Genomic DNA, 26,425 nt, shown 5'->3' on the forward strand with positions numbered 1-26,425 from the left:
CGATACTTGTTTTGTACATTTGTACATTAATAATAAAAGTGTTAAAAAAATGTCTAGTGTCACAAATTAAGTAAACAGTGCCCTCTCTCGTTCAACATCATGTGCTGTCGCTAAAATCACATGTGTGTCTGTCACTTTAAGAAAATACCTCGGACTGTCGCAAGGCATGATGGGTAGACGATTCCCAGCCAATCACATCATTGTTGTCAACGCGTTGTTATGGAGCCGGAGGAAGCTGGTTCAAATCACAAAAGAGTGTGAAACTTCCGCTGTTTGATCCGCTCTCACGCAGATAAACGTGATTATAACGTTGTATGAATTTATAAAATGTGGTCAACGGAGCGACTGGACGTTTTACGAGAGCGCAACAAAGATTTATTGAACCGTTTGAAGCAGCAGAGAGAGAAACTGGGGCGCCCGAGCTGCTTCAGTCACAGCCGCAAGAGGGAGAGAGAGGACGAGGCTGAGGAGAGGAGAGACCCTGCAGAGATTCTGACTGTGACCGATGGAGAAAGCGGTTTTGCTAGGGCAGCCCTAGCCAGACCTACCGTGAGGTTTGCGGGTAATGAATCTGTTTGTTTACATAAGGCCAAAGACACCACAGCAGTCCGCAGATATAAAGTTTGCTAACACGTAAGTTAGCTAGCTAATACCGAAGTTCCTGGTCGTGCTTGTCGTTCAAGATGTCTCATTTGTCTTGTATTTAAATCGTGGCACTGACGCCAGTAGTCAAAAGCTAATATTGTGTCCGTTTTGCTAAGTTTCATACCCAAGTTTAACTCCTTAACGTGTATTTTTTCGACTACAGAAAGTGGCTAGGTATAATGAATGGTAACTGTCTAGTTAACACTGTATGATCCTTGTTTTTAAATTACTCACCTCAACTATGTCGTCTAACAAACTGTTACCTGTGTACTTGTGTGTGAGTACTTTTGAACGTGGGTGTATTTCTGGATGTAATGTTTATTTTCTTATATTGTGTTTTGCTGTTTTAATTGCCTTGTAAAGTGTGCAGAAACTCTCTTGGTGATGTGCACTCTAAATAATATGAAAGTGATTATTATCAGCCGGAGCTCAGCAGATGGTGTTATGCTTAGTTTTAAAGGATAATACTCAGATGTCCACGTGTGGACATTTGGTTACATATTGAGGTGATTGATGAAATTAAAAACTCCAGAAAGGGTGAGTTAGTGCAAGTGTAAGGTTTTTTCTTTTGTTAAAATAAACATAATTACTGATGTGTGTGGTTTTGTGTGTATGTTTTTGTTTGTTGTTTGTGTTTTCTGTTGCCTGTCTCTTTACATTGCATGGCCTCTTCAGTGTATGTGAAGAATGCAGTCATTAATGTAGAAATCTACTCATCTCTGTGTTCATCAGATGCATGTGAGGAACAAACAGGCATCCAGCACACTATTACAACACCATCTTTGACCTCTGAAAATGTAGACGGGTCTGTTGAACATACATCGCTATCGGACCTTTTCAAAGACAGCGACAGACATCTTCGAGACCACAACGGCCTGCAGGATACGCGACCAGCCCGCATGAAGTCCTGTCTCATGAATCGCAGCAAAGAACAGGCAAGAAAAAAAGAACAGGACTGTCTATGCAAGTTTGTGTTTACATTTATAAACCGATCTTGTTCCCTAAATATCAGGTATCTCACAAAATAAACAGCATTGTCTAGACTGGTTGGCTAAAAGGAATAATTCATACCAAACAGAGAAGGTATCCCTTGTCACAGAAAATGTTCATCAGCTGAACGACTGACTTAACATGATTTGGTAACTTTGAAGCAAGACATTTAAACGTTTATCTAAAAGTTTGTTTTGCTATTTTTGCCCTTGACATTCCTCACTGTTGCGATCACTCACACACCCTGCAGTAGCTATCTGTCAGAGCAGGTTTTGGCGTGTATACAACCAGTAAGGAAGTTTAGAAGACAAGTCAGTAAATGTTAGACTTTGGTCAAACAAGTGCAAAGATTTGTTCATGTAAAATCTAACTTAAGCTGCTTTAGCTGCTCAGAGAAAAGGGATATTTTAAAGCTTTTTGGAGCTAATAGAACAACAGGACTAACACTGTAGCTTTGTAAGAACTTGATGAAGAATGTCTTTTCACAGGTGATTTGCTACAAGTAGAACATGTGGACCATAAATGCTCTGCACTGTTTGTTTTGTTTTTGTAGAGAGGTGTGCAGAGTCAAGTCACATTTCAGTCTGATGACTGCGAGAAGATATCTGCCTCAGACAGGCATCATTTGCAGCCTCTACTCGGGTATGACTGGATAGCAGGTATGCCTTGTTGGTCTCTCTCTCTACCTGTTTCTGACACATAATCATCTAATGGAGCCCTAACAGGCGATGTTTGTTCCCTCTAAGGAGTCCTGGATGCTGAGGATTCTTTGATAGAGCGCCCTGACGAGTTCTTCGATGACTTGCGCATGTTTCGATCGCTCAATAGAGACGATTGTGTCCACAGCCCACAAGCAGAGTGAGTGCTTCACACTTGATTGCACCTGTGACTGATTATGTGTCAAGTTTTCCTGTGATTTATGAAGGCAACATTAAATTACTATTCACTGGCTCTCCGCATAGATTTTCTGAGGCGAACCTTTCAGACCTGCCGCTGCTAACAGACGAGGATGGCCCAGAGGCAAACATGGACACTCATCAATGTAAGAGGGTTTTTTTTAATTGAATAATACTCTCATTTTTCTAATATATCTGAAGATTTTTTCAGCTTGCTCACTTGCTCACCCTTTGTCCAGGTACCTTCTCTTACAGGATTAACAGCAGACTGTTTCCCATCCCACTTCACTCTGAGGAGCGCTGCCCAGTGTGCAAAAAGCATAAATCCTCACACCCTCACACTGCTGCTGAACCAGCTCTCATCAGGTAATGACAGTGTGTGCACTCTGACTGCCTTTTACAACCACTTATGAACAACAGAGCGTGTAATTGGTCCCAGCCAAAAGACATTTTTAACTTAATATACTTTGTCCTTGCCAAGTGGCAACGTCCAGGGATGAAAAATGAAATCAACATGGAAGGGCCAAAAACTGCAGTACCTCAAATGGCCACTTGATGCTGGCTCCAAAAATGAGTCAATGCCCATAGATCACCATATTAAATGCCCGACTTTACAGCAGAAATAAGCATGATAACAACAGGGGATGAATTTGTATACAAATAATATTAACTTATATATTATATATTAACTTATTTATTAAAGCTTAAAGTTGTATATAAGTGAGGGCGTGGCTGCTATCCATGGACAGTTTAATGTCAAACTATAGCTGACAGCAACCAGGCTTCATTCAGCTCTCCTTAGCTCCACCACGCTCCACCTCAAAGACCAAATCCATGCTTGTATGTCTTTAGTCCCTGCTTGATGAAATGCTATGAATGAAAGGGCTGTGTACAAAGGCAGTGGATTCAGGCATCGTCAGGGATTACCAAGATCTCCACTGAATGTGAGAAAAAGTTTTTAATAGTCTTAAAGCTGCTCTAAGCGTTGTTGTCTTCCTGTCCATTTTGCAAGTAGCAGTCCCCTCCCTCACATCACAGTACTTGCCAGGAGTCCTTTCTTTTTCTCAAGGCAGCTCTAGTTGCCTCTTTTTTTACTTCAAGCTTTTTTCACACTGCTCTCTGCCTGTTCACAAGCAGACAGAGCTGCCTCTTTATGGAGTTCTCTGTCCTGACTGGATTAACTGGGACGATTTCTTTTTTCTTTTACTGCATGAGCAGGGGGAGGAGAGACATGGGTTACAGACCAAACACCCTATACCAATGATTTCTGTTGGAATGTAGAGTTATTTAAAACTTTAATGGTTTGGTAACAATAATCTCATTTCCGCTTTTTGACATTGACTAATGTATTATCTACGGAAGCGTATTGCATTCACTTGAGTAATTTTTCTTTTTTTGGTTTGTTTTTCGGAGTAATATTTTTTTTTCTGTTTTTCTGAATCATTTTTTTTCTGAGTTTAGAGAGCATTTGAAACAATAGACACATTCATTCCTTTATTGAAAGCTCGATAATGGAAACAAACATGACCAACTTGTTTAGTCTAATCAAGTTTTACTTTGATCTGGGTTTAAGACACTGGGAGATAGTCCTGTCTTTAAGTCATATAGATGGTATTACCATTAGTTTGTCAACTTTACGCGGGCACCTGAGGACTTTGCGGTTGTTCAGGAGAACCCATTCAGATCTCCTGTGGACATAGCAATGTTTCTCCAGAATCAGTTGGACAGATATGGCAGGTTGGAGGTTCTCGCGGGAGTTCGAAGTATCCCGATAATTCAGAAAAAAAATTACTCCGAAAAACAGAAAAAAAATGACAACGAAAAACAGAAAATAAATTACTCCGAAAAACAGGATAAGAATTACTCAGAAAAACAAACAAAAAAAAAATTTACTCAAGTGAATGCAATACGCTTCCGTAATTATCAGCCGTTTCTCAACATCAAAGATAATATGAGAGATTGATGAGACAAAACTGTATGTCTGTGTCCTAAAATCTGTCTTTTTGGTCCCTGTCATAAAAGTGTTTGAGAATTCCTGCTGAAAGAGGTTGATCAGGGCTTTAAATCCAATTGAAAACCTTTCACTAAAAACGTTTTCTTTAGAGAACTCTTATTTTCCATAATTAGTTTTTGCCCAGTTATATTTAAATGATCATGTATTACAACTGTAGCATCATGTATATTGTCTTGTGAATTTTCTTTTTGTTTTATTTGCCAGGGTCAGCATCCCTCGCTTCACCCTCTTGCCACCTTACATGTACAAAGCTCATAGGCGATGCAGCTTTGACCCTTCTGATAGTTTGGGGTTACCATCGGTGAGTAAGCGTTTGAATTTGAGAGGCATTTTATAACTACAAAGCTTATTTCCACTGTGATTTTACATATTATCTTAACATATGTACGTTTACATTAACATTAAGTTTTCTAAGTTTCATCTTCATGGTCTTGGTCTTCTCCAGCACTGTCTCTCAGGTTGGTCCAACAAAAGTCAGTACACGCTGCCGCCACCCAGCAGCCTCGATCTGCGGAGCAGTCTGAATCTGAACAACTCAGCCCAGTCACAGAACAAGGAACTGGAGGTCAGACATTGCAGGATTTCTTCAGTATCTCAACCTAAAACACTTGGAAACATTTTGACTGCTCAAACAAAAAACAGGTGGAAATTAATTGATAGTAATACCTTGGAACTGGCTTATCTAAGTGGAATGCAGGTTACACCCATGCTTTTCCTACCATGCTGTTTCAAAATGTCTGCTGGGAAAAGGTCTGCAGCATGTGTGTTAATGTCTGAAATGTTAACAATTATTTTTCAGGATCTCTCTGCACCCAACATGTCCGGTAACCAGATCCCCGACCAGATCTCAGATGTGTCTCGCTTGGCTCGTCACAACCTCCAACGCTTCTCTCCAAAAAGAAAACTACTTATCTAGCACTTCTTATCATTTGCGCTGACAAATCGTAAATTCCATTCTTAAGTGATTAAAGCGGTTCCTGTTAGCGGTCTGACACCACTCAAAATGATTTCCTTTGTTTTATGTTCATGTTTTCAACTGAATCTGTATGCCTTTCTGTAACATCTCTGCTAAATGTGAATGCTACAGTACACTGAGAGTTTATTTTTCAGGAGGAAACAATTATCTCTGCTGAGAGTGCATCAACATTTTTCTAAGTGCCTCTTCTTTAATAGATGAATTTGAAACATGACATTATTTTTAAGAATGTAAAATGGGGATAGTCTACAAGACAGAGCAGCATATTTCACATCTTTAAAATGTGATTTGAAGTTTGAACTGATTTTGCCTCCACATGTGATTGTCAGCAGCCTCATGAAGCAAGAGATAACATTACACCACAGCGGAAAGGGAAGACCGCTAGCACATAGACTCTTTTAGCTAAATTTAACTTTGCTTTGTCAAATTTCGCAACATTGAGAAACTCATTTTGAATCATGTCTGTTGCTCAGGCAGCAGTTTGTGTGTCCCTTTCTAGCTGTTTGCCTTGGCTCCAAGGTTCAAATGCTTCTGTTTTTTTCACTTCCTTTGACACTTCCTTAACGTGAGGCTAAAATACACTGACAAAGAAAAGGCATGTATCGTATAGAGGTTGCAATTCACAGGAAACTTGTACTTGATGTTAAATACCTTTTAAATACTATCTCACCAATGACACTGTTGTTTTTCCAGTTTGAGTTAGACAAAATGTATCAGGGTGTTTTCAAGAAAAATGAATGAAAATGAACTCAAAGTAAAGGAAATGTGGTTTCATTGTGTTGTGTTGTGATTCAGTTTCAACAAGAAAATATCTGATTTTTAAACTTTCAGTTGTGTTTTGAAGCTGGAATACTTTGATGTTTTTGTAGCGGCTTGTTCAAAGCAGAGCCAGTTATCTGGCGGCAGACTCGATCTTTATCTCAGAACTGGGATGCTGAGACGACGCTTTGTGTAAGATGAGGCTTTGAGATACTACATTTGATTCGTCGTCACCACAGACAGTTGTTGAGGGAAATGATGCTTGTGAAGCTCATGCTATCGTGATATCTTCAGATCTTCAAATGAAGCGTCTGTTTTCACCCTCTGTTCATTTTCGTTGGATGGTTATCATTGCTATTGTGAGATTTTTGTCAGTAAATTAATCCAAGACTCAACATGCTTCAGACGATGATGTTTTTTCAGAAAGTCAAAAAGAGATAGAACAGGTAACTTACTTCACTGGTAAATAGAGTCTTCAGATAAAGACTTCTGTCTAATCACAAATACTGCATTAACGTTGTTTTCTACCTCTGGGCAGCCATTGGTTTCCACTTCACACAGTATGGAGAAAAACAGGATTTGAAACTTGACTGAGACCAATGACACATCACTGCAAATATAATGGCTGCCCTTGTTTCAGGTGTACAATGTTCTCATAGTGGGGAAAACGCAGACGTAGAAAAACCTGCACTGCATTGCAACACAATACGAATTAAAGGAAGTCCCTTAAAAAATACAAAGTATGTTCCTGTCTCAAGTCAGTCATTTACACTAGCAACTGTTATGCTGTACTGTTCGGAAATGAGTCAGCAGGCAGGTACAGTATCAAAGATCAGTTCACCAAAACATGAAAGTAGGCCAAATCTGACGAAAAAACGCGACTTTGATCCTTTATAACATGTTTCACTTCTACTATAGTCACGTTTTTAAGGTATGATCCTAAAAATCACTTCATAATTACACGATAAAAGAAGTTTAATACAGAGAAAATACAACAAGACCACAATATAGGCACAAGGCTGCTTCTGTTGTACTTGAACACCAGAGAAATAATGAGGATGTGGGAGGGGGAACTTTATTGTGAAATGTCAACATCTCATACAGGAAACATTAGGACATTAATCTAGGCACGACATCAGCACACGTACAGTACTGTGACTTAAACAAGACAAGACATGTTTTAACTACAGAAGTCAGTAGAGTACAGTTGTGTTTGAAAATGAAATTTCTGAGTTTTCTAAGACGAGAACACCTCCAAGTTCTTTACAATTGTTTGTCTGAAATTGGTTCTGACTGGATTTTGGTGTTTTCTCTTTATGACCTTGTTCTCATGGGTATACCAGGACCAGTAGAAAAGAGTGGAAAACTGACACAGATGCCACTTTGCTACCAAAATTTGCTTGGATTCTTGATTGTTGCTGCCATCTAGAGAACCAGCCCTCACGTTTCCACCAGTTTCGAGCGGAACGATAGTAATCAAGGACGCATCATTGACGGAAGGAGGTGCACAATGCACAACGACCTGTTGAATACGACACGCCCACTTCAGTTCACACTTCAAGTCATGTAAAAAATCTACTATGTTTGATTACAGGTGGGAACCAACTTTCAGTCAAAAAGCTCAGAACGGATCACCTTCGGAGGGCTTCACGAGGCCCTTATGAGGTATTAATTGGCTCGTCTTGCACATTTCTTTCTGAAGTTATTGTTTTCTTAATTCCCAATCATTATGTACTGTTTGTATTCTGTTTCTTTTTACTGGTCTACTATGTACTTTCCTCTTAGGTGCAATGGAATAAGATAAATAAAATAACAGTTAAAAATAAGGTGTGCGAACAGAAACAGAACTGGTTCCTTGTTGGTGGAAAACAGTTGTATTGCCTACCAGGTACCAGTACTGTAATTCATTTTAAGACAATGAAGACTGACCAGGAGTGTTGTTTTATTCACCAACAATGAACCTTTTCACCTTTGTTTCAGTTATTCCCATGCCTCAGGCCAAAGTATGTTTGGCCTGAGGCAGATGGAGTTGGGAGATGATGTTGGTTTTCAGTGCCTTCTTTTCAGATAAACTCAGGTCCTCTGCTTCACGAATGTGTGACACCACGTTTGTTATCTACATATCAGCTACAGTATCCTGCCACAGCACAGAAAGCAAGCTGCATGATTAAATTCTTCAGAAACCCACTTTCTAAATTCCATCGACATCCTGTTTCACATGCTGTGAAAACTAAAACAATTGTTATTACAGTCGATGTGGCACCTCATGCTGGGCTTTGTGACTGCACTGCATCTAAGTCAGTCCACTTCCTGTTTTGTTATGGACAAGAAGTTAGTGTAGCACATTTGAACCAACACATACAATTGAATCACACAGGGCACAGCCTTGAGAAAATTAACGAATGTTCACTTTTTGTTGATTTTTCTCCTTCAGCCTTCTTACAACACAAGTCAATTTATTAACTTAATGTCATGATTTATAAACTTGCCATGAAGGGGCTTTTATTTAATTCCAGTTGTGGGGGCAGATTTTTGGCTTTGGATTTTAAGGATTTCTGTAAAGTGCAGGTTTTGCAATGATTATGACTCACTGGTGATTTAGATGTATCCTGTTAAAGGGAGCAGTTACATGCAAACAGGTCATTAGATCCTACTTGGATTCAATCTTGAAAACAACAACACACAAAAAGGCCAAAATGGGTGTGAAAACTTTTCACAAGCGCTGTATCTGTCCTCTTATCAGGTGTAGGCTAAAACGATGAATTCACTGTATTTTCATGCTCTATGTGCACTATAGATATCAATGTGTGGAAGTACAGGATCAGTTTTTAACCACATCAAAACTCTGTCTCACCTCATAGCAGATTTTCACCTAAGATCAGCAGATGTAGGTTAGTGCCTGCCTGCACTGTTTCCTTCCTTCAACACTCAGATCAGTTCAAGGAAATAGATCCTGTTTGCTCGACTGCTGGCCCGCCTCTGTAAAATGATCAGTACAGTTCACACGCTGGTAGCTGCATCCTCCACACTCTTTAACTTGGTTAAAGGAAGCAATGAAGGGCATACTCGTACTGCTGGTTCTCTTGAATACCCAAACTACCAAGGTAGGCTTTGTGTGTGTTTATGTCTGGAAGTCTGTCGTGCATGTTTGCAGCGTTTATCTGAGTCTCTGGACAAGTTGGATATCAGCCAGTGTTCTGATTCATACGATGACCAACATACTTCTTAAAGAGTGAATTGTTAGTTTAATTTTCTTTCAGGATTCATTCAAGGAAGTGTGAAGTTTAACACTTTCACACTTGCTAAAAACTTATTTTTGTGTCTTAACTCTGAATGTAAATCTATTTAATCTTTTAAACATGTTTCTAGTCGGTCTAAGTTTTTCACATGTCTACTCATTTCTCATTTTTCTTTTTAAACTCTTTTTTGAATCAATGCCTAATGACTGTTCCTGAGTGTGACACTGTCACATTACAGTAGAGAGTCTTACTGTAAAGTTTAACAAATAGTAATGTGGGGAACCTGTATGAATATTTGGTTTCGGTTGCTTGGCATCTGATGCACTTTCAGACTGAATGTCCCATTGTTAAGAACCCCGGTCATGAAATGATGCAGCCCTAACTACTGCCTTCCTTTATCACTGTGCATTCCTGTCAAGGAGGTTGAGTTAGTCTAGGCAGGCAGCCAGGGGGAAGGAGGAAAAAACAGAATGTTCTCTTTGATAAACTGGCCGTGAAAATTAACACAAAGCTTCACAGGTTAGTCTTTATCATCACATCTTGTGTTGGTCACACCACAAAAGAAGTGTATGCTTCTGAAACGAGGGCTTCTAGGTTGCCGCCTCTGTTTCCTGTAATACGAGAAGTACATTGCAGCCGTCAGCATATTCTTACTTTTGCTTGTCATTGGAGGGCATTGTGGTAAAAGACTTCCAACTCGTGTGCACAGGACAGGTGTGTCAGCAACTGTGTCATGACTCTTCAGCACACCAACACTGTGGTTTTAGTAGCTGTATGTGTGACATTTATACTGTATGTCTGTCAGCGAGTTTGTACATGAGATACTGCATTGGTGCCTCTGTGCAGTGACCTACACCTGAGGACTTTGAATGAGGGATACTGTGGAGGTGAAATGCACCTTGTATACATTTAGAGCAAAGGCGGCCCGTTTGTCTGCAGCTGAGGCCAACAGCTTTACCAGAAGGGAAAAAGTGGGTGCAGGTGTGGGTGGTCTGGTGCTACTTTAAGCTTCTGTTTAACACGTGAACAACTTGCAGTCATTGGTCAACTTCTCTGACTAAACTGTTGACTTTAAAATGACTTTCTTTATGATCACTGGTTGACTAGGATTGTTTGTTACCTCAGAGCAGGTGCATTTCAAGGAAAAACGTCTGGCTGATACAAAAGTGGGCTTCAAATATCTCCCACATCAGTAATTTCAAAATTACTAAATTTACCCTGAAATTCGAGTTAGTTAGTTAGCATGTGTATCGGAGAGTTACGAGAAAATACTTTCATGTACTTCACTATCCTCATCTGAGCAGCCAAAGATGAGTTGCTCTTAAGTTTCACCTCTCTTTCCCACAGGTCTGCTCTCAGCCCTATCAGGCAGACTCAAATGGAAAGTGTCGCAACCAAACAACAGAGTATGTATTAGACGGTTCTAACCTGTGCTGCAAGAAATGCCCCCCTGGTAAGTTCCTTAAATAACACATAGACTCATGCTCACGCACATACTGTACAGAAAGACTAGAATAAAAGATGAAAGACACAGATCGTGAAACGTGCTGCTAAAAGCTTGGGTGTGGAGGTGTGAAAGAAGATTAACAGAGCCTACTGTAACTGAAGACGTTTATCAGTATGTTTTTTTTCCATCCTGAGAGAAAATGATTTGTTCAAACTAGAGCCAGACTGAGAAACCGGCTGCACCAGTGTATCAGCTCACATTAGCTCATATTATACAGTATTTGTGTATGAGCAGTTAAATGATGAGAATTTGCAGTACAGCAGTACCAAAGTAGACAGGGACGTGCACATGATTATAGAGGGCCAGTTTAATTACAGATGGTAAAATTTCAAACTCAGATAACCTACAGCTTATATAACCTCTGAAATTGCTATATTATTAATCATTTATTGCATTATTATTATTATTATTTTATTAGCCAGTACACACACATAGCTAACGTAGCCTGAGACCTATATTAGCTAGACCAATTTTCCAACTTCCCGAAAACCGAGTCATGACTTCCGAACTGCTAGGCTAAGACTAATATAATAATTTTTCCAAGGTTGCACATTAACACAGCTTGCATAACAAAAAGAAAATCATGGGAGGGCAAGTGCAAACTAGGCTACACATCTAAAAATGTGACAAAACCAAGAAATTACTACTGTGACTGCTACTGTGAATGTTAGTAGGAACAGCAATGTTTACAACAGCAAAGTCGCAATAAACTCAATATCTGGAAGAAGTTTAAGATTTGTGGCAAGATAAACAGCCTGCACAGCCCCTCTGTGAGAGACAGAGCAGAGCCGCAGCGGACAGAAGCGGCTTTAGGCTCAACACACATACAACACTGTATTACAAGGAAATGCGTACGGTAGATAAACGTGGCGTTTTTATACCGCTGTTTTTTTTTACATCCCTATGCACAACAGGAATTTATTTACTCATTAAAAAAACACACAAAAAGGGCACTTTTTAATACGAGGCAAAAAGGGCAGGGGCTCAAGCACCCCTTGGGCCCCATGTGTGCACGTGCCTGCCTCCGGTAGACCACCATGGGACCTAATTTCAGACAAAATATGTATAGAGAATAGAGAGAGACAAATAATTTTTTGATCCAGATTGGCTTAAACTAAATGAGGATTTGCGTTGCTATGCTTCTAGATAGACTTTTCCAAATTTCCATGGTAGCAACTTGTCAATCGCATGTTAGCCATTCCCTCAAGCATTCCCTGCGTTATTGTCCATTTTATTCTAAATGGGACCATATTAAACAAATGAACATCATGCTGCGTTGAAGAAGACTTGAAACTAGTGACTAAACTAAACTCATTAGGAAAATGTCTACTGAGGTAACAAATCAAGTGAGAAGTAGACTCATTTTCTCATCAGCTTACACGCAATCAGATTTATTTTTGAAACCAGTGGGGTTGCCCCCTGCTGGCCATTAGAAATAATGTAGGCGTAAAGAACTTCTATGATGCCTTCAATTTCCAGACCAGGAGGCTCCGCTCATGTTTAATACAGTCAATGGGCAGAGTGGGCAAAGTGTTTCAGCTTTGAGAAGCACTTGAAAGTTGCAGCTCATGAGGAGCAGGAACTTTGCTCCCCCCTGCTAGAACGCTGTTCTAAGTGTCAAGATGTGGTAATACAGTTTAACCAGAAAAACCAAGTCAAACCAAGATAACCGCATGGGACTGTCATGGTATAACATTATGACAGATAACATCAACTTTCTCTTCTGATCTTTAAAGGTCCCATATTATGCTCATTTTCAGGTTCATATCTTTATTTGGTATGTCTACTAGAAAAAATGTTTACGTGCTTTAATGTTCAAAAAACAAATTATATTTCTCATACTGTCTATTGCTGCTGCATCTTTATTCACCCTCTGCCTGAACGCTTCATTTTAGTACCTGTCCCTTTAAGACCTCCTGTAAGGCCCAGTCTGCTCTGATTGGTCAGCTGTCATAGGCCTGAGCAGGCACTGTGGTTGTACACAGTCACAGTGTCTGTCTGTGTTTATGCAGCCATGGCTTTGCTGGGGGCATGGCTGAGGGTGGTGACTGTTTAGTTCTGACATCTCATTAAAAGACAGTTTCTGAATATGGAGTTTGTACATTTCTCTGTGGACTGAGTGTGCTGATACTCACTTTCCACAAGATGGGACATTTAAGTTTTCATCTGTTAGTAGACATTTTGAAATCACAATGCACTTGTGCTGTTATAAATGCATTTAAAGTGACTAACATGCAGATTCATTCATGATTATAACAGGAATGCGACTGAAACAAGAATGCTCCGAAACTAACGAGACTGAGTGTGAACTCTGTCCGACGGGACAGTACTTGGAGAAATGGAACTTCTCTCCAAACTGCTTATCCTGTAACAAATGCAAACCAAGTCAGTAGCTACACAAAGAAGTTATTATTTATCTTTTGCTTTGCTTTATTTTTTATAAGCGAAACATTTTTTTCTACATACAACCAGATAAAGGTCTGCGGTATGTTCAGAACTGCTCCAGTACCTCAAGGTCCAAGTGTGGGTGCCAGCCTGGGAGGTACTGCATCATGGGATCTGAGGGGCAGTACTGCCAAGAATGTAACAAGTACAAGAAATGCGGTCGTGGTTATGGAGTATCTGCACAAGGTACAGCACCAATTTTGTAATACTCACAGTTTCAGTATTTACCAGAAATGCAATTGTTACATATTTCATTTTGAAACTTCAGAAAAACCCTTTGTAAGAGGAGCCATCTTGTTTTGGTGATGGTCCTTTAAAATTATTGTAAATCTCCTGTGTCAAGAACAGAACGACAGTTTGATGAGAATGGACTCAAGTATAAATGTTGCAAAGGTCATTCCCTTTGATTTCCGTTCAGTAGGAAACTGTTATTGCCTATAACCATGTAAATGCTTACTCTGACTGTCTCTCTCTGGTTAGAATTAATATATGTTCACCTCACATGGGGGTAACATTAGGTAACGTAAATGAGTTTCTGGTTGGGACAGATACAAGGCGAATGTATGACGTAGTAACATCACCAATGTAAGAACTTTTACTCATCTAGAGATGAGTTACATATACTGTAAGTTTGGTGTAAATCCCACCAACAGTAAAATATCACTTTTGATAACGTGTTTCTCTGTTGTTGCCACGATCATTTTTACTAAATAGACAGTCCTCTGTGAGAGGCTCTAGCGGGAAAAAATGGTGACAAAAATTGATTTCTTTTTAAAAATACTTGTTGCTTTGTCAATACGATGCATCCTGAATTCATGATAACTTCATGCTCAATTGATTGCTGTCATGTTTCCATGTCTGACAGTGAAATTTTAGTTAATGGCAGCATGTTTGCGTGTTGTTCTCAGGGACGGCTAACAGAAATGTGATTTGTGAACCGTGCTCCAATGGGAAGTTCTCTGATACGGACTCCTACACGGATCGCTGTCGGCCTCATACAGAGTGAGTGAAGGACAGCCACATCTGTATACATCTGTTTTGGATGCTCAGATTTTTAACCTCTCTCTGTTCCTTTCTAGTTGTCATGGGAGGGTTGTTGTCAGAAAAGGTGATGCTTCCTCAGACAACATGTGTAAACTTCAGGACATAAGATCCAACGTACAGCCCCAAAGCCCAGCAAAAGACCCTCATATTGAGAATGTGTCTACAGCTGCAAGTACAGTGATGAGTGCAGTCTCAGACTCAGAGACTCTACGTGGGCCGACAAACTCCACACCGTCTATCAGCACCTCTGTTTCAGAGGCAGGGTTCAACCAATCAACAAAAAGCCCACCACCAAGCACAGCATCTGACAACACACTTGGTACGGTAACTGATTTGGTGTTTCGAAGCAGTCATAATGAGAAAGCTGATCAGTGTCTCAACATTTCTCTCTTTTGGCCTCTGTGTTGTTTTTCTCTCTATTAGCTGCAATCCTTTCGATCGTTGGAGTGATGCTTCTTTGCATTGCCATCATTCTGCTGTTCTGTTGGAAAAAACACTGGAAGAAAGGTAACTATGCTGAAAAAAATTGCATTAATCATGTTCTTGTTTTGTAGGAAAGCTCTGATGGTATGCATATGATACTGTATTTATTTTCAACTTGAAATCTAGAATGAGATGATGTTGAAACATAATGATTGCTATCACAACCTTACTTACGGTACGCTCTGCTTTTTTGCCCAGACCCTGCGAAATTTCAACCCAAAGTGGATGCAAATGGAAATTGTGAGATTGGTGATAAAGTGAGTCATCCTTGAATCCCTTTGAATATAATTGTGGCCATACAGAGTACAGAGAATAAACCTTTCCATGTCTTTCTACTGCAGGTCAATCCAGGTTATTTGGGGGTAGCACAGCTGACTTCATTCACAGAAACCTCCCCAGAACAGCATCGTCTGCTGGTGAAAGGGGAAGCCTACAGTGACCAGAGTCAGTCCAGTAGCAGTACTGAAGCTTCGACCAGAACAGACGGCTGCAGCAGCTTTGAGTCCATCGGCCCTTTGCAGTCCACCGCAGATCTTCAGGATCCACACTGTGCTCTGTCTGAGCCCATGCCTTTACTTTCAAACATAGATCCTGTTATTCCCCAGACCAGCATCCCCACACAGTACTCCTCTCAGCCCACCAGCCCACAGATCACCAACCCCCCGGCCACCAGTCCCCAATTCAATGTCAACATCAATATCCACATAGGAAACGGGTCCGGCGGGACAACTCCCGTCACACCCACAGACTTGATGCATGTAGACTCCAAACTCCCCTTTGGAGTAGACTCTAAACTCCCCTTTGGAGAGGAAGAGCAGTCCTTTAGCATCCCACAGCAAGAAGCCGGCAAACAATCACTGACGTCAGTGCAGGAAACTGCAAGTTACAGTTTATGAAGAGTCACCTGCGTGAAAGACTGATAAATACATTTGTTTTTGCTTTGTGTCATGATATAACATTGAAAACAATCTGGCAGGCCAGTAGATGCACATGTAGGTAAAGAAAACAGGCTTAAACCTTTATTCTGTTTCCATATGAAAGTCATTAACTGGCTCTTTGTGTGTTTATATGTATATATAGTATGCTGTAAATAAAGATGTGAATATTGTCTTTCCTTTATGTCAAGAGTATTAAAGTACAGCCCCACCTCCAACTTATCTCATATAAAGAAATATCCCATACACAGTGGTGGAATGTAACTAAGTACATTTACCCAAGTACAAATTTGAAATTTGAGGTACTTCTCTGCAACTGTATACTTCCACTCCACTACATTTTTGAGGCAAATATTGTACTATCAACTTCATTTATTTGATAACTTTTGTTAGTAGTTACTTTGCAGATCACCATCAGAGCCAAAGAAGAACATTTTTAAATACAGAGAAATGCTAAATACTGGATGTTATGACGACAGTCGATAATGAGTTGACCCCTAGTATACATTCTATACATAAATGTAAATAAATGTATGATTTACTTTTACTTTTGATTAATTACATTTATTGCTAGAAAATTACTTTCGATACTTAAGTGCAGTTAATATCATACTTTTGGACTTTTACTCAAGTACTCTACTGTTTGCATGGGTGACTTTCATTTTTACCAAAGTAACATTTTAACACATGAATACAACACTGCCCATACATGTCAAATTTACAATTTTTGTTCTTGATGTATAACTTGCCAGAAAAGTATGTCGATTTCTAATCTTAATAAGTAACCAAAATGTACAAAACATACTTATACATCTTATCTTATAATAATTCCAGGTCCAAATAGTCCAAATATTGTGAAAGAAAATAATCTTTCTTGCTCTACACCTGTCCTGGAAAGAGCATGGTGTTTTCTGCGGACGCTGCTGTCCCCTGCTGGTTGAAGGCGGACACTGCAGCCTGTTGAAGCTCCTCTCTTTCTCGGCTCATTGAACACTCGCAGTCCATTTTGATACCGGCTCCTACACTTATTTTGTTTTAAGTAAAACAGTTTACTCGACGTATTCAGGTGCTTTTGTCGTATTTTGGTGGGTTTATTTGTTGTAAAAATCAAGGTAGCTAAGCAGCGATGCTAACGGGGAGAAGGAGGGGAGAGGAGCCACACTGAGCCACTCCATTGTTAGAGTGGGATCCAACTTGATATTTTTACTTTTTTTTCAGCCTTGGATTCACTCACTAAATCACTTCAATTCCTAAATTAGATAAAAATGAACCTCTATTCATTTTTCATAACGTATTCATCGAAGTAATCATCGAAGCAGTTATTTATGTAAATACTATCGCTTACACCCCCCTGTCTTTCGACACAGTTGGTAGCGTCTGTTGCCGCTGTGTGTTACCTTCCTTCCTGAAAGACACTTGCATTGGAGCCGCTGAAGTCGCTACTGAGTCTGGTGAGTTGAGGCTTTAATCTCTATCTCTATCACTTCCTTCGTTTAGGAATTGTCACACTCATACACCCACATCTGTCACACACTTCCCCAGAAACCAGCTTTTAAGATATGTTGCTTTTAAAATGAGTGTTTCGCCTCTTTTTCTGCGTCTCTGCCCCCCTCTCATCCTCCCTCTGTGGTTGCTGGTGTCGTGGTCCTGGTCGGTTATGTTTACAAATCCAGCTTACGAGCAAGGTGGAGGAAGCCAATTAAATAGCATTTACGCTAAATTACAGCACAGATGTTGACTCGACAGTTCGTGGTAGATGGTACGAATTAAAAAACTCCAGTCCAGGCTGTTGAACCTCTCTTGAGAAAGGGAATTAAAAGGAAGCTCCTCCACACCGGGGGTAGGAGGAAGACAGCAGCGGAGATAATACCGCTGCAGGTGTTTCCCTGTTTGCCTGTCGGTTGGTGCTAACAGTTGGCTGTGATCAACAAACCCTCCACAATCAGAGGGGGAATGGATTTAGGAGGTGGAGGGGAAGTATTTAGATAAAGCCACCCAAATGTTCAGGTGTTTGCACAGGTGAGGGGAAAGTGAAACTGGATTGCATCTTCTCTCGTGAGAAGCTAAATGATGGCATTTTAAAAAGAGTTGTGGTTTTATTGATGAAGAAGTAAGGCTACAAGGGCAGCTTAGGACATGTTACAGGTTATGTCTCATATCATCATATGATAGTGCTGGTTTTTAAGCGGATTTGAACGCTTATTTAAGCTACTCTTTGTGTAAAAGTGCTTTAAATTGGACTATTTTCGTTACACATCATTGTTTTTCTCATGAAATGAATCATAAAATGTTAACGATTGCTATTAAATGTCAGAAAGTTGTGAAAAATATAATATTATTCCAGAATCCAAGGCGACATCTTAAAGGTTCACTGTGTAGTTTTGGGGAAGGAATTTTAATCAAATAATAAAAAAGATTATATTTCTGAATTTGTATTATAACCTCATTCATATTGTAAATATTACAATTCTGAGTTTGAGTTTCTTCTCCAAAAACTACATAGTGCCCCTTTTTAAGATTAGTATTATTGCTTCACTGACAGTCCAAAACCCAGAGGTATTCAATATGCTATCACAAAGACAAAGAAAACAAATATTCAGATTTAAGAAGCTGGAACCTGTCAAATGTTTTATTCTTTTTGCTTAAAAATGACTTAAACAGTTAGTTCTTAATTGGTTATTAATCAAATGGTTCAATCAATGGTTGCTGATAGATTAAAGCAACATTTTTTTTTTTTTAAATAATTGTTAAAACACTACTTTTAAACCAAGTATAGCCAAAATTAACGTCCACTGAAATCTCTATACATAAAACTGAAAGTTAAATTGGACCTCGTTGAAGTACGTTTTGTTAATGTGTAACCAAAGAATCCGCTCCTGTTAATGATTTCTTTGTTATAATGTATTAGACCATTCACTAGGTGCATAATGAAATGTTTGTGGCATCTGATTGTTGTCTCCTGTCATATTTCAACAGAGATATTCAAGCTGAAATCCTAAGATTCCTGAAGATCTTGTCAGTCAACTCTCACATGGAGGAAGTGAACCACTTACTTGAATATTAAACCAATTATACTCCGCTCCAGAGAATTGCCCTCTTAGATGCCGCTCAGTCTCCGTGTTTGCAAATGGCTTGCTGTCTGAAGGACGAGCTCCTCTGTTCCATCTGCCTCAGTATCTACCAGGACCCCGTCAGCTTTGGCTGCGAGCACTACTTCTGCAGGAAGTGCATCACCGAGCACTGGAGCAGGCAGGAGCCTCACGGAACGAGGGACTGCCCTGAGTGCCGGAGGACCTTCGCCGACCCTCTCCTCTCGCCTAGTCTCAAGTTGTCCAACATTGTGGAGCGCTACTCGGCCTTCCCGCTGGACGCCATCCTCAACGCCCAGAGGAGCTCCTACCCCTGCAAGGACCACGAGAAAGTCAAGCTCTTCTGCCTCACCGACAAGAGTCTGGTGTGCTTCTTCTGCGACGAGCCGGCGCTACACGAGCAGCACCAAGTAACCACTATTGACGAGGCTTACGAGGAGATACAGGTCAGCTATAGCGCACACACACACTCTGACAGCTCATTAACAAGGTAGAGGATGACATTTTCTTAAAAACCATCAGCACTCTGTGCCACATTCAGGCAGTTGCACTCATTCACCCTGTGGGAGCTGCCCAGACAGTTCAGCCTCAGTCCTCTGCTACCACAGAGCAGCTCCACTCAAGCAGTTCAGGGATTTAGTGCTTTGCTCATGAGTACTTTCAGTACAGTAGGTGCTGAGGACTGAAATATATCTCATTTATTTTTCCCTCCCTGTTGCCCACATTACCTGTCTCATCTGTGAGTTCAGTTAGGTGTTATTCCTCCTAAAGTAAAGGGTTTTTAGACAGAAATAAATGTCCAACCTGCTTTTCATAAAAAGAATCATAAAAAGTACAACAACAAATAAAAAACTGACTGTTTACATTAAAACATATGCAGGTTTTTGCCTTTATTTAAAAAAAGACAGTATTCCTTCTCAGTTGTAAACATGGCTAATGAGAACTATTATTCCACCGTTCACATACTCTGATTAACATGACCTACCATGTGTTTTATCACGTCAAAATGTGGAAGAGTGGAACGGCTGGAGCTGCTCTGTAGTCTGGTGGTGTGGCAGCGGATACTTCTGTATCTTTTGGGTGAACAGACTGTGGCTGTGGTGGGTTTTGTCTTTTGGTATCCTTTGGGTTCTGTGCAGACATCTCACTTCACCCACTGTTGAGCCTTCCTGTCCTGGGCCGTGCACGACTAATGCCAGTTTGTGATGTTTCCTGTCAGGATGCTGTCTATTGCTCCTCTGTAAAAGCTGACAAGAATTTGGCTCTGAAATGTAGCCCTCTTACGTTTCCAAAGGAGTTAGAGCCTTTTCTGTGTTTTCTTTTTAATCAGGGTGGTGATGTGTAATGAACAAACTGTTCACCTCCTCCAACTCGGCTGCACTGATGTAGACAGGGGTGTGTGTCTTTGTCTCCTTTTTTTATAAAATCAACTATCAGTTCCTTGGTTTTGCTGACGTTGGGCAGTAGATTGTTCTCTGTGCACCACTATGCAAGATTGTTGAATTCCTCGTGATATGAACTCTCATCGTTGCTTGTAATGTGGCCGATGATGATGGTGTCATCCGCATACTTCACTATAGAGTTCTCCTGATGTGTGGGAGTGCAGTCGTGGGTGTACAGTGTGAACAGGCGGGGGCTGAGAGCAAAACCCTGGGGGGCTACGGTGTTGCTTTTAAGCATCACAATTACATTTTTTCTAAGCTTTCCACCATGTGAACACAGCCTCACACTTGATTGATGTTTGATAGATAATCATCAGTGATGTGGCTATCACGACTAAATGGCTAAAGACAAGTACTAGAACAAGTAGAACAGTCTGATGAGTTCAGAAAATGACATCACTGTACTGCAATGCAGCCTTTAAAACCAGGAAATGACGACACTTGACACATCACATCACTTAGATATCTAAGATGATAAACAGTCTCATATCACAATCAAGATATAATGTCAGTATATTAAAGAGTCCTAGTTGTGCATATACAAGTCTTTCATAACCTTTAAAAGTAGGTGTGTTTCTCTTTTTGACCAGAAATGTGGCTTTTCTTTTGGACGTGTCTCTACCACAGCCTTGCAAACTGTTGGCTAGGGGTGGGTAAAAAGATTGATTCACATCAGAATCAAACTGTCACAAATTGATTCTCTAAATGTCCCCTGGTAGTCTGATGTTGACAGAACAAAAGACGGAGCTATACGTAATGTAATGTTAGATGTATTATGGATAAATTGTGGCTTGTCTCAGTGAAGGACTCAAGTAAGGAAGTGCCGGTGCACAAGCAGTTGTAAAGAGTTAGAACCCAAAAAGTTTAGATCAAGGATATTTTTCATGACAGTGACTTTAAAGATGTGAGCTTCCCTACCAAGTGTATGTTAATGTGTCATGTGTGTTTGCACTGACTGATTTTTTTCCACATTAAGGGTTCGGTGTTTTCTTTCCTCTCACTGTTTGGATAATTCATTTCCCACGGAGCCAAAATCCAATAACTGTGAAACAAAGCTCCTAATCCCGTTCCTTCTTTGCTCCAGTATGCAAGGAAACACATACCAGTCTTATTTCATGTAGTCTGCCTCACTTCCTGAGCTTGTGGTTACCGATAAGGATATTTAGAACTGTAACATGAAAACATTTGGTTTCCCATTTTCTTGGCAGACAGCAAGGTGAACTCTCTGATAAGAAACAGAGCAAAGTGATGATGGTTAACACACAGTATTTAAGGGTTTATAGCTCAGTCCACAGTGGGTGTCACCCTAACATAATCCGTGAGTTTTGGTGATTCAGAAATTTGAGTTTCTTATTTAAAATCTTTGCTTTATGTCCACATTTCTAAAATATGACAGACTCTGTAACCTTGAATGTTATGCCTATGTCTATTATGCATAGTCTGTGCCAGAGACTGTATCAATAAGATGGCTTCTGCCTTTGACTATTCATTACACTGACCTCTTGCGCTCCTCTGAAAGTATATCTTTGACGCTGTCAAGCTCATTTTGCCCTCAGTGCTCTGAATCAATGGGCAGGTTTAAATGCGGACTGCAGCTGAATTATAAACTACACCTGACAGAAGTGATGAGACACAATCAATGAAAAATATTTGTTTTTGTAATTTATTTCTTCAGTCTCATGCCAGAATTTTCAGCAGGGGATCCACATATTTAAAATGAGAATATCTATAGCAGCCAATGACATTTAATCTGAAGCTCAGTCAACCAAACACCTGACAGTCCAGGCCAGAAGTCAAACTTCAGAACTAAAAAAAAGAAATGTAATGCACTTATTTATTAAAGGTAATCATTGCTTTAAGTTGTTCCACAAATAAATACTGTGGAAGTATATTTGTTACATCCTTATTTATTGCTCTAGATTTTAGGTTGTATTGCCCTAACATTTGCCTGTTTATAGATTTCCAGAAGCTGACAGCACCTCTGATTTTTCAGAGATTGAAGTAGGTCTGGTGTTGTGCTGATAGACACCTGCCAGAAATACAACCAAGCCGATCAGAGCTTTGTGAGCAGGTGGACTAAGAACTGAGAATTATCTTTCTCTGCCAGAGTCAGAAAAATTGCAATGAGTGTCGAAGAGATGAGAGCACGACCAATACTCAATTCTTGGAGCCGATGCCAATATTGGGGAGTATCAGGAATGTCAATATATCGGCCAATAGAACACAAAACACTCATAAGCTTTACTGGAAATTTAACAATTATAAATGACCCCAGTCAGTTATTTCTGTGCCATGTTCTGTAAAAAGAAAAATAAGTATTCATGCCGGCACATATCGGACAACAAATGACGATACCGATGTCGCTGTGATAGGCCGATATTGGCTGACCAGTATATCAGTCGAGCTCTAGAAGAGGTTTGCAACTATACAGATTGTAAGTTGACTGACAATAACAACGACTGTTACACTGAGAGTTGTTCCTGCAGCTTTCATGCTTTTTTTATCTAAACAACTGTTTGCACTGGACATATTAGCATCTTTGCACACAATGTCCAGTACATACAGCATGTCCCAACCATCAGACAGAACCTTACTTAATCTGTAATATATATTGCTTTTGTATATTTGTTTATTTGTATATTATCATTTGAAGTGCTTTCTATCTTTTTTGGCTGTCTAATCTTTTTTGTTTGCTATAGTATTCCCTCAGTTTGTGGTTCTGACAATGGTAACAAATTCCTTGTTTACACGTATTTGGTGAACTAGCATGGCACTCCGTAGAGCGCATACCTCCACCAAGGCTCAACAGTCCCCTTTAATTCAGTCAAGCATAATCAATATCAAACTCGATAGTATCTAAACTCTAACTGCTTGACCATAACTTAAGCTCACCAGATGTAGGATCTGAATCATATTGTACTCACTCATAGATACCAGCCATCGAAATATGACATTTTTTTCCATCAAGATCCATACATTATTCCCTGAGAAAGTAACAAAAATGTCCAAAAAAAATGCTTTAGTTAAATGTTAAAGAAAGTGAGAAAAATTTTCTAGATCTGTCCTGTTATCTGGATCCGCACTAAAAGTTTATGGGGTACTGTTCTGTGCATCCATCCAAGTTTCATGGAAATCAGACCAGTAGTTTAATCCCGCTGACAGACCAACCAACAAACAAACAGACGTTAATAAGTCTGGCTTTTCCTCAACCCTCAATGCTTTAATTGGATTAAAACCAATTACCTCCACTGAGTTGGTTGTGAGGAGTGCATTAAGAATTAAAGCATTAAATAAAAGAGGAGTACAATGAATTTAATTAATAGATTACATGTAAACATAGTGAGTTAGTGGGGAGTATAGAGCTACAGATGTTCTTCTGTGTTCTGCATTAAATATAATTAACAGCGCTGAAGACATCAATGCTGTCCTCCTTAATTTCCAATCAGGCTCTGTGCTGGAAGCCTGAGAAAGGTCAAAACTGTGTAATCTTGGAGCAGAAGTAATTAGGCCCAGCACAAGATGTTTCTCTTTTCTTGGATACCCGCTTGTCCCTCTGCTTGGAGCTCTTTTCAATGCCGCGTTCTGGCATTTTGTATTCTGGCAGGAGCTTTGGAGGCTTCCCAGATCTACAATACTGAAAGAGAGCACGAGTACACAGAGGCCCCATCGGAAAACAACCGTGTCCCATGATGAGCTCGGCATACTGGCCTTTTCAGATCTACAAGTGGGGTGGTTTGTTCCTTAACATCCCTTCCTTACTAGACAAACACAAACATCCGAACGAGACCGCAGATGGTGTTGCGACGGTTTGAGATCACAAAGTAAATTTTATTAGGAACGTGTCTTCAGTCACTTTGAACTTTATTCTCTGAATTAATTAGTTGTAAGACAGAGCCCGTGCAAGAAATACGGATACTAGTCAACGCTAACGTCTCTTTACTTTCCAGTGAGCAGACAGGAGCTGTGTGTTAGATACAAACAAGTGTGTGAGAGCTGCGCCCGCAGGCACAAACTTCACTTTTAGCATAAGGCTCAACAATGCTTTACTAAAGTGCCAAAACAACATGGTGAGGATGTGTTAAAGTGCAGCAGCAATTAGCTCCAGTGTTGTGACTACCCCTGCCAGCTCGTTGGCCTCTTTAAAATGAACCTTAAGAGTTTTTGTAGGGTGGGAAAGTTTGTAGATGAGGGGGAAAGGATTTGCTAGGTCGAGAGCCAAAGCTTGGCCTTTTTGTGTTGAATTGTTGAATTGTTTAACCCTTTGGCACATAGGATTTGGGACTGGCTTAAACTGTTTCTGCTTCTGTGTCTCTATATGTTGCTCTCTCATTGGCCTGCGTGATACAACTCATCATTTGTGTGGTTCTGCAGAACTGTGACTAATTGGCAATATTTGAAATCATGAGTTTGTAGCCCAGTCTACAGGGAATAGTGATGTCATGACAGCCAGGCAAGATGGCTGTCAAGCGAGAGACCACCATTCGAGGCAGCGTGTCAACATTCGTAAGCATGAGACCACTTGATCTTTTTAAGGACACCTTGGGTAAATTTCCAACTGTGTTCATGGCCCCAAAAAAAGGATCCTTTCCCATCCCTAAGCAAGTGTTGTTTGTGCCTAAACCTAACCAGACCACAGCGTTTTCACAAAGTAGAATTGAAAATTTTAGCTAACTTCATGTCCTAACCCTCCTCTACGTCACCACACTTACACGACTCCTTTATTTTTATTTTTTTGAGGCAGCTCTCTTTTCCTCTTTCTTTTCTTCAAATGTATGTCATAGCTTGGCAGGGGGACCGCCTCATTATTGAATTCTCTATCCTGATTGGATAAAGTGGGCAGGGATACCAGAAAATGTATTTTCTCTTTTACTGCATGGGTAGGAGGAGGAGAAACATGGGTTACTGGCCAAACGCTCAACAACAGTGGTAACTGTTGGAATATAGACCTATGTAACACCTTTAAACAGCATCTTCCAGCAGCTTTTAAGACATATAAAGTTTCAACACATCAAACCTGAAGTTTCAACATATCCGTGATTTGCTCTGCGTGTGCATTGCCAGAATTTATTCTAGTGACTGGTTTGTGATTTTGTTCTCAGTGAAGACAAAAATCCATACTCATGTATGAGTAATAATGGTTCACTTTTACTATCCATGTTTCCAGCAGTGTTTGCACTCCAGTTACATCATCCACTTACCTCATCACTCGTAAGATGAGCAGGATGACGCAGATATCGCATCCCCTTTGTGTTGCAGTTAACCCATCTGTATTCAGTAAGCAGAAACTTGTCTATGAGTGTGCTTCACAATCAGATCTTGAAGGATGACGAAATCAAATTTCAACATCTACAGTAGAGACTCAGACTTTTAAACCAACCCTGAGTGTAAATCATCACCCATTGGTTTGTGAACCACTATTCTGAAGCCTGGAGTTTGGCATCATGGCCGTTGCTTGGTACAACGCATTTGATATTCTCAAACAAATTAGATTCCCAAAGGGTTCAGATAAACACATGTGTTAAGTCATGGCACCACCGCCTTAACTCTGTGTTGACAGTGTGTTTTGCCGTCCAGTGACGAGGCCAGTCCTTGGTTGGTGTGTGGCAGGCTGTAATCTCCTTAGCCTGGCATGTCACTCCGCTGACCTCAGGCCCTGAGTCTTGATGCTGTGTTGAGAGCTTTAACTCCTGCTGATTTGCATCCTTTCCTAACACGTGAAAGCTCCTGCAGCCAGATCTGTAATGCACAAACACATCCGGCACCCGACCCATTGCAGGGTGACGCACACACATCTGGCAAACATTCACCCAACACATTTGCACGTACTCCTCAACAGAAAGGACATTAAGGTAGGATCGGGGAGGATTTGTCTGCAGCCCTGCCTGCCATTTGCTTTAGGGAGTGGAGATTTCACAGAGGGAACTAATGCATTCTGATTAGGAGGGGTTTTATTCCACCACT

At 40.3% G+C, this 26,425-nt stretch overlaps 3 protein-coding genes across 5 annotated transcripts in view; all 3 read left to right on the forward strand.

Moving 5' to 3' along the window:
• Positions 1-216: 216 nt before the first annotated feature.
• Positions 217-6,295, forward strand: miip (migration and invasion inhibitory protein). The gene is made up of 9 exons (XM_084347830.1): positions 217-562; positions 1,378-1,580; positions 2,189-2,294; positions 2,382-2,493; positions 2,598-2,677; positions 2,771-2,897; positions 4,750-4,846; positions 4,991-5,110; positions 5,345-6,295. Exons 1-9 carry the CDS (start codon positions 328-330, stop codon positions 5,459-5,461), a joined length of 1,197 nt encoding a protein of 398 aa, XP_084203956.1. The 5' UTR covers positions 217-327; the 3' UTR covers positions 5,462-6,295.
• A 2,760-nt stretch (positions 6,296-9,055) lies between these two features.
• tnfrsf1b (tumor necrosis factor receptor superfamily, member 1B) lies at positions 9,056-16,112 on the forward strand. 2 transcript variants are annotated; one of them, XM_084349632.1, is made up of 9 exons: positions 9,056-9,171; positions 10,867-10,972; positions 13,286-13,411; positions 13,499-13,657; positions 14,380-14,473; positions 14,551-14,834; positions 14,939-15,022; positions 15,197-15,255; positions 15,340-16,112. In XM_084349632.1, the coding sequence occupies exons 3-9, from the start codon at positions 13,288-13,290 to the stop codon at positions 15,892-15,894; spliced, it is 1,359 nt and encodes a 452-aa protein (XP_084205758.1). In that variant the 5' UTR covers positions 9,056-9,171; positions 10,867-10,972; positions 13,286-13,287; the 3' UTR covers positions 15,895-16,112. The 2 variants fall into 2 exon arrangements, with proteins under 2 accessions (XP_084205758.1, XP_084205757.1); XM_084349631.1 differs by lacking the exon at positions 9,056-9,171 and adding an exon at positions 9,185-9,384.
• Positions 16,113-17,348: 1,236 nt separating this feature from the next.
• The window catches only part of trim62.1 (tripartite motif containing 62, tandem duplicate 1), a 41,376-nt gene continuing 32,299 nt past the window's right edge, over positions 17,349-26,425 (forward strand). For both annotated transcript variants that reach the window (XM_084349107.1, XM_084349108.1), the window contains exons 1-2: positions 17,349-17,384; positions 18,910-19,468. In XM_084349107.1, the coding sequence (XP_084205233.1) occupies positions 19,061-19,468 (408 nt within the window). In that variant the 5' untranslated portion in view covers positions 17,349-17,384; positions 18,910-19,060. The remainder of the gene's footprint in view (positions 17,385-18,909; positions 19,469-26,425) is intronic.

This window comes from Pagrus pagrus, assembly GCF_965226575.1.
Source record: "Pagrus pagrus genome assembly, chromosome: 3".
Taxonomy (NCBI): Eukaryota; Metazoa; Chordata; class Actinopteri; order Spariformes; family Sparidae; genus Pagrus; species Pagrus pagrus.

Coding starts and splice junctions, on each gene's coding strand:
- miip (XM_084347830.1), top strand. CDS start 328: ATGTGGTCAACGGAGCGACTGGACGTTTTACGAGAGCGCAACAAAGAT. Junction 2,494..2,597: donor GTCCACAGCCCACAAGCAGA/GTGAGTGCTTCA, acceptor CTCTCCGCATAG/ATTTTCTGAGGCGAACCTTT. Junction 2,678..2,770: donor AAACATGGACACTCATCAAT/GTAAGAGGGTTT, acceptor CCCTTTGTCCAG/GTACCTTCTCTTACAGGATT.
- tnfrsf1b (XM_084349631.1), top strand. CDS start 9,334: ATGAAGGGCATACTCGTACTGCTGGTTCTCTTGAATACCCAAACTACC. Junction 14,835..14,938: donor AGCATCTGACAACACACTTG/GTACGGTAACTG, acceptor TCTCTCTATTAG/CTGCAATCCTTTCGATCGTT. Junction 15,023..15,196: donor GAAAAAACACTGGAAGAAAG/GTAACTATGCTG, acceptor TTTTTTGCCCAG/ACCCTGCGAAATTTCAACCC.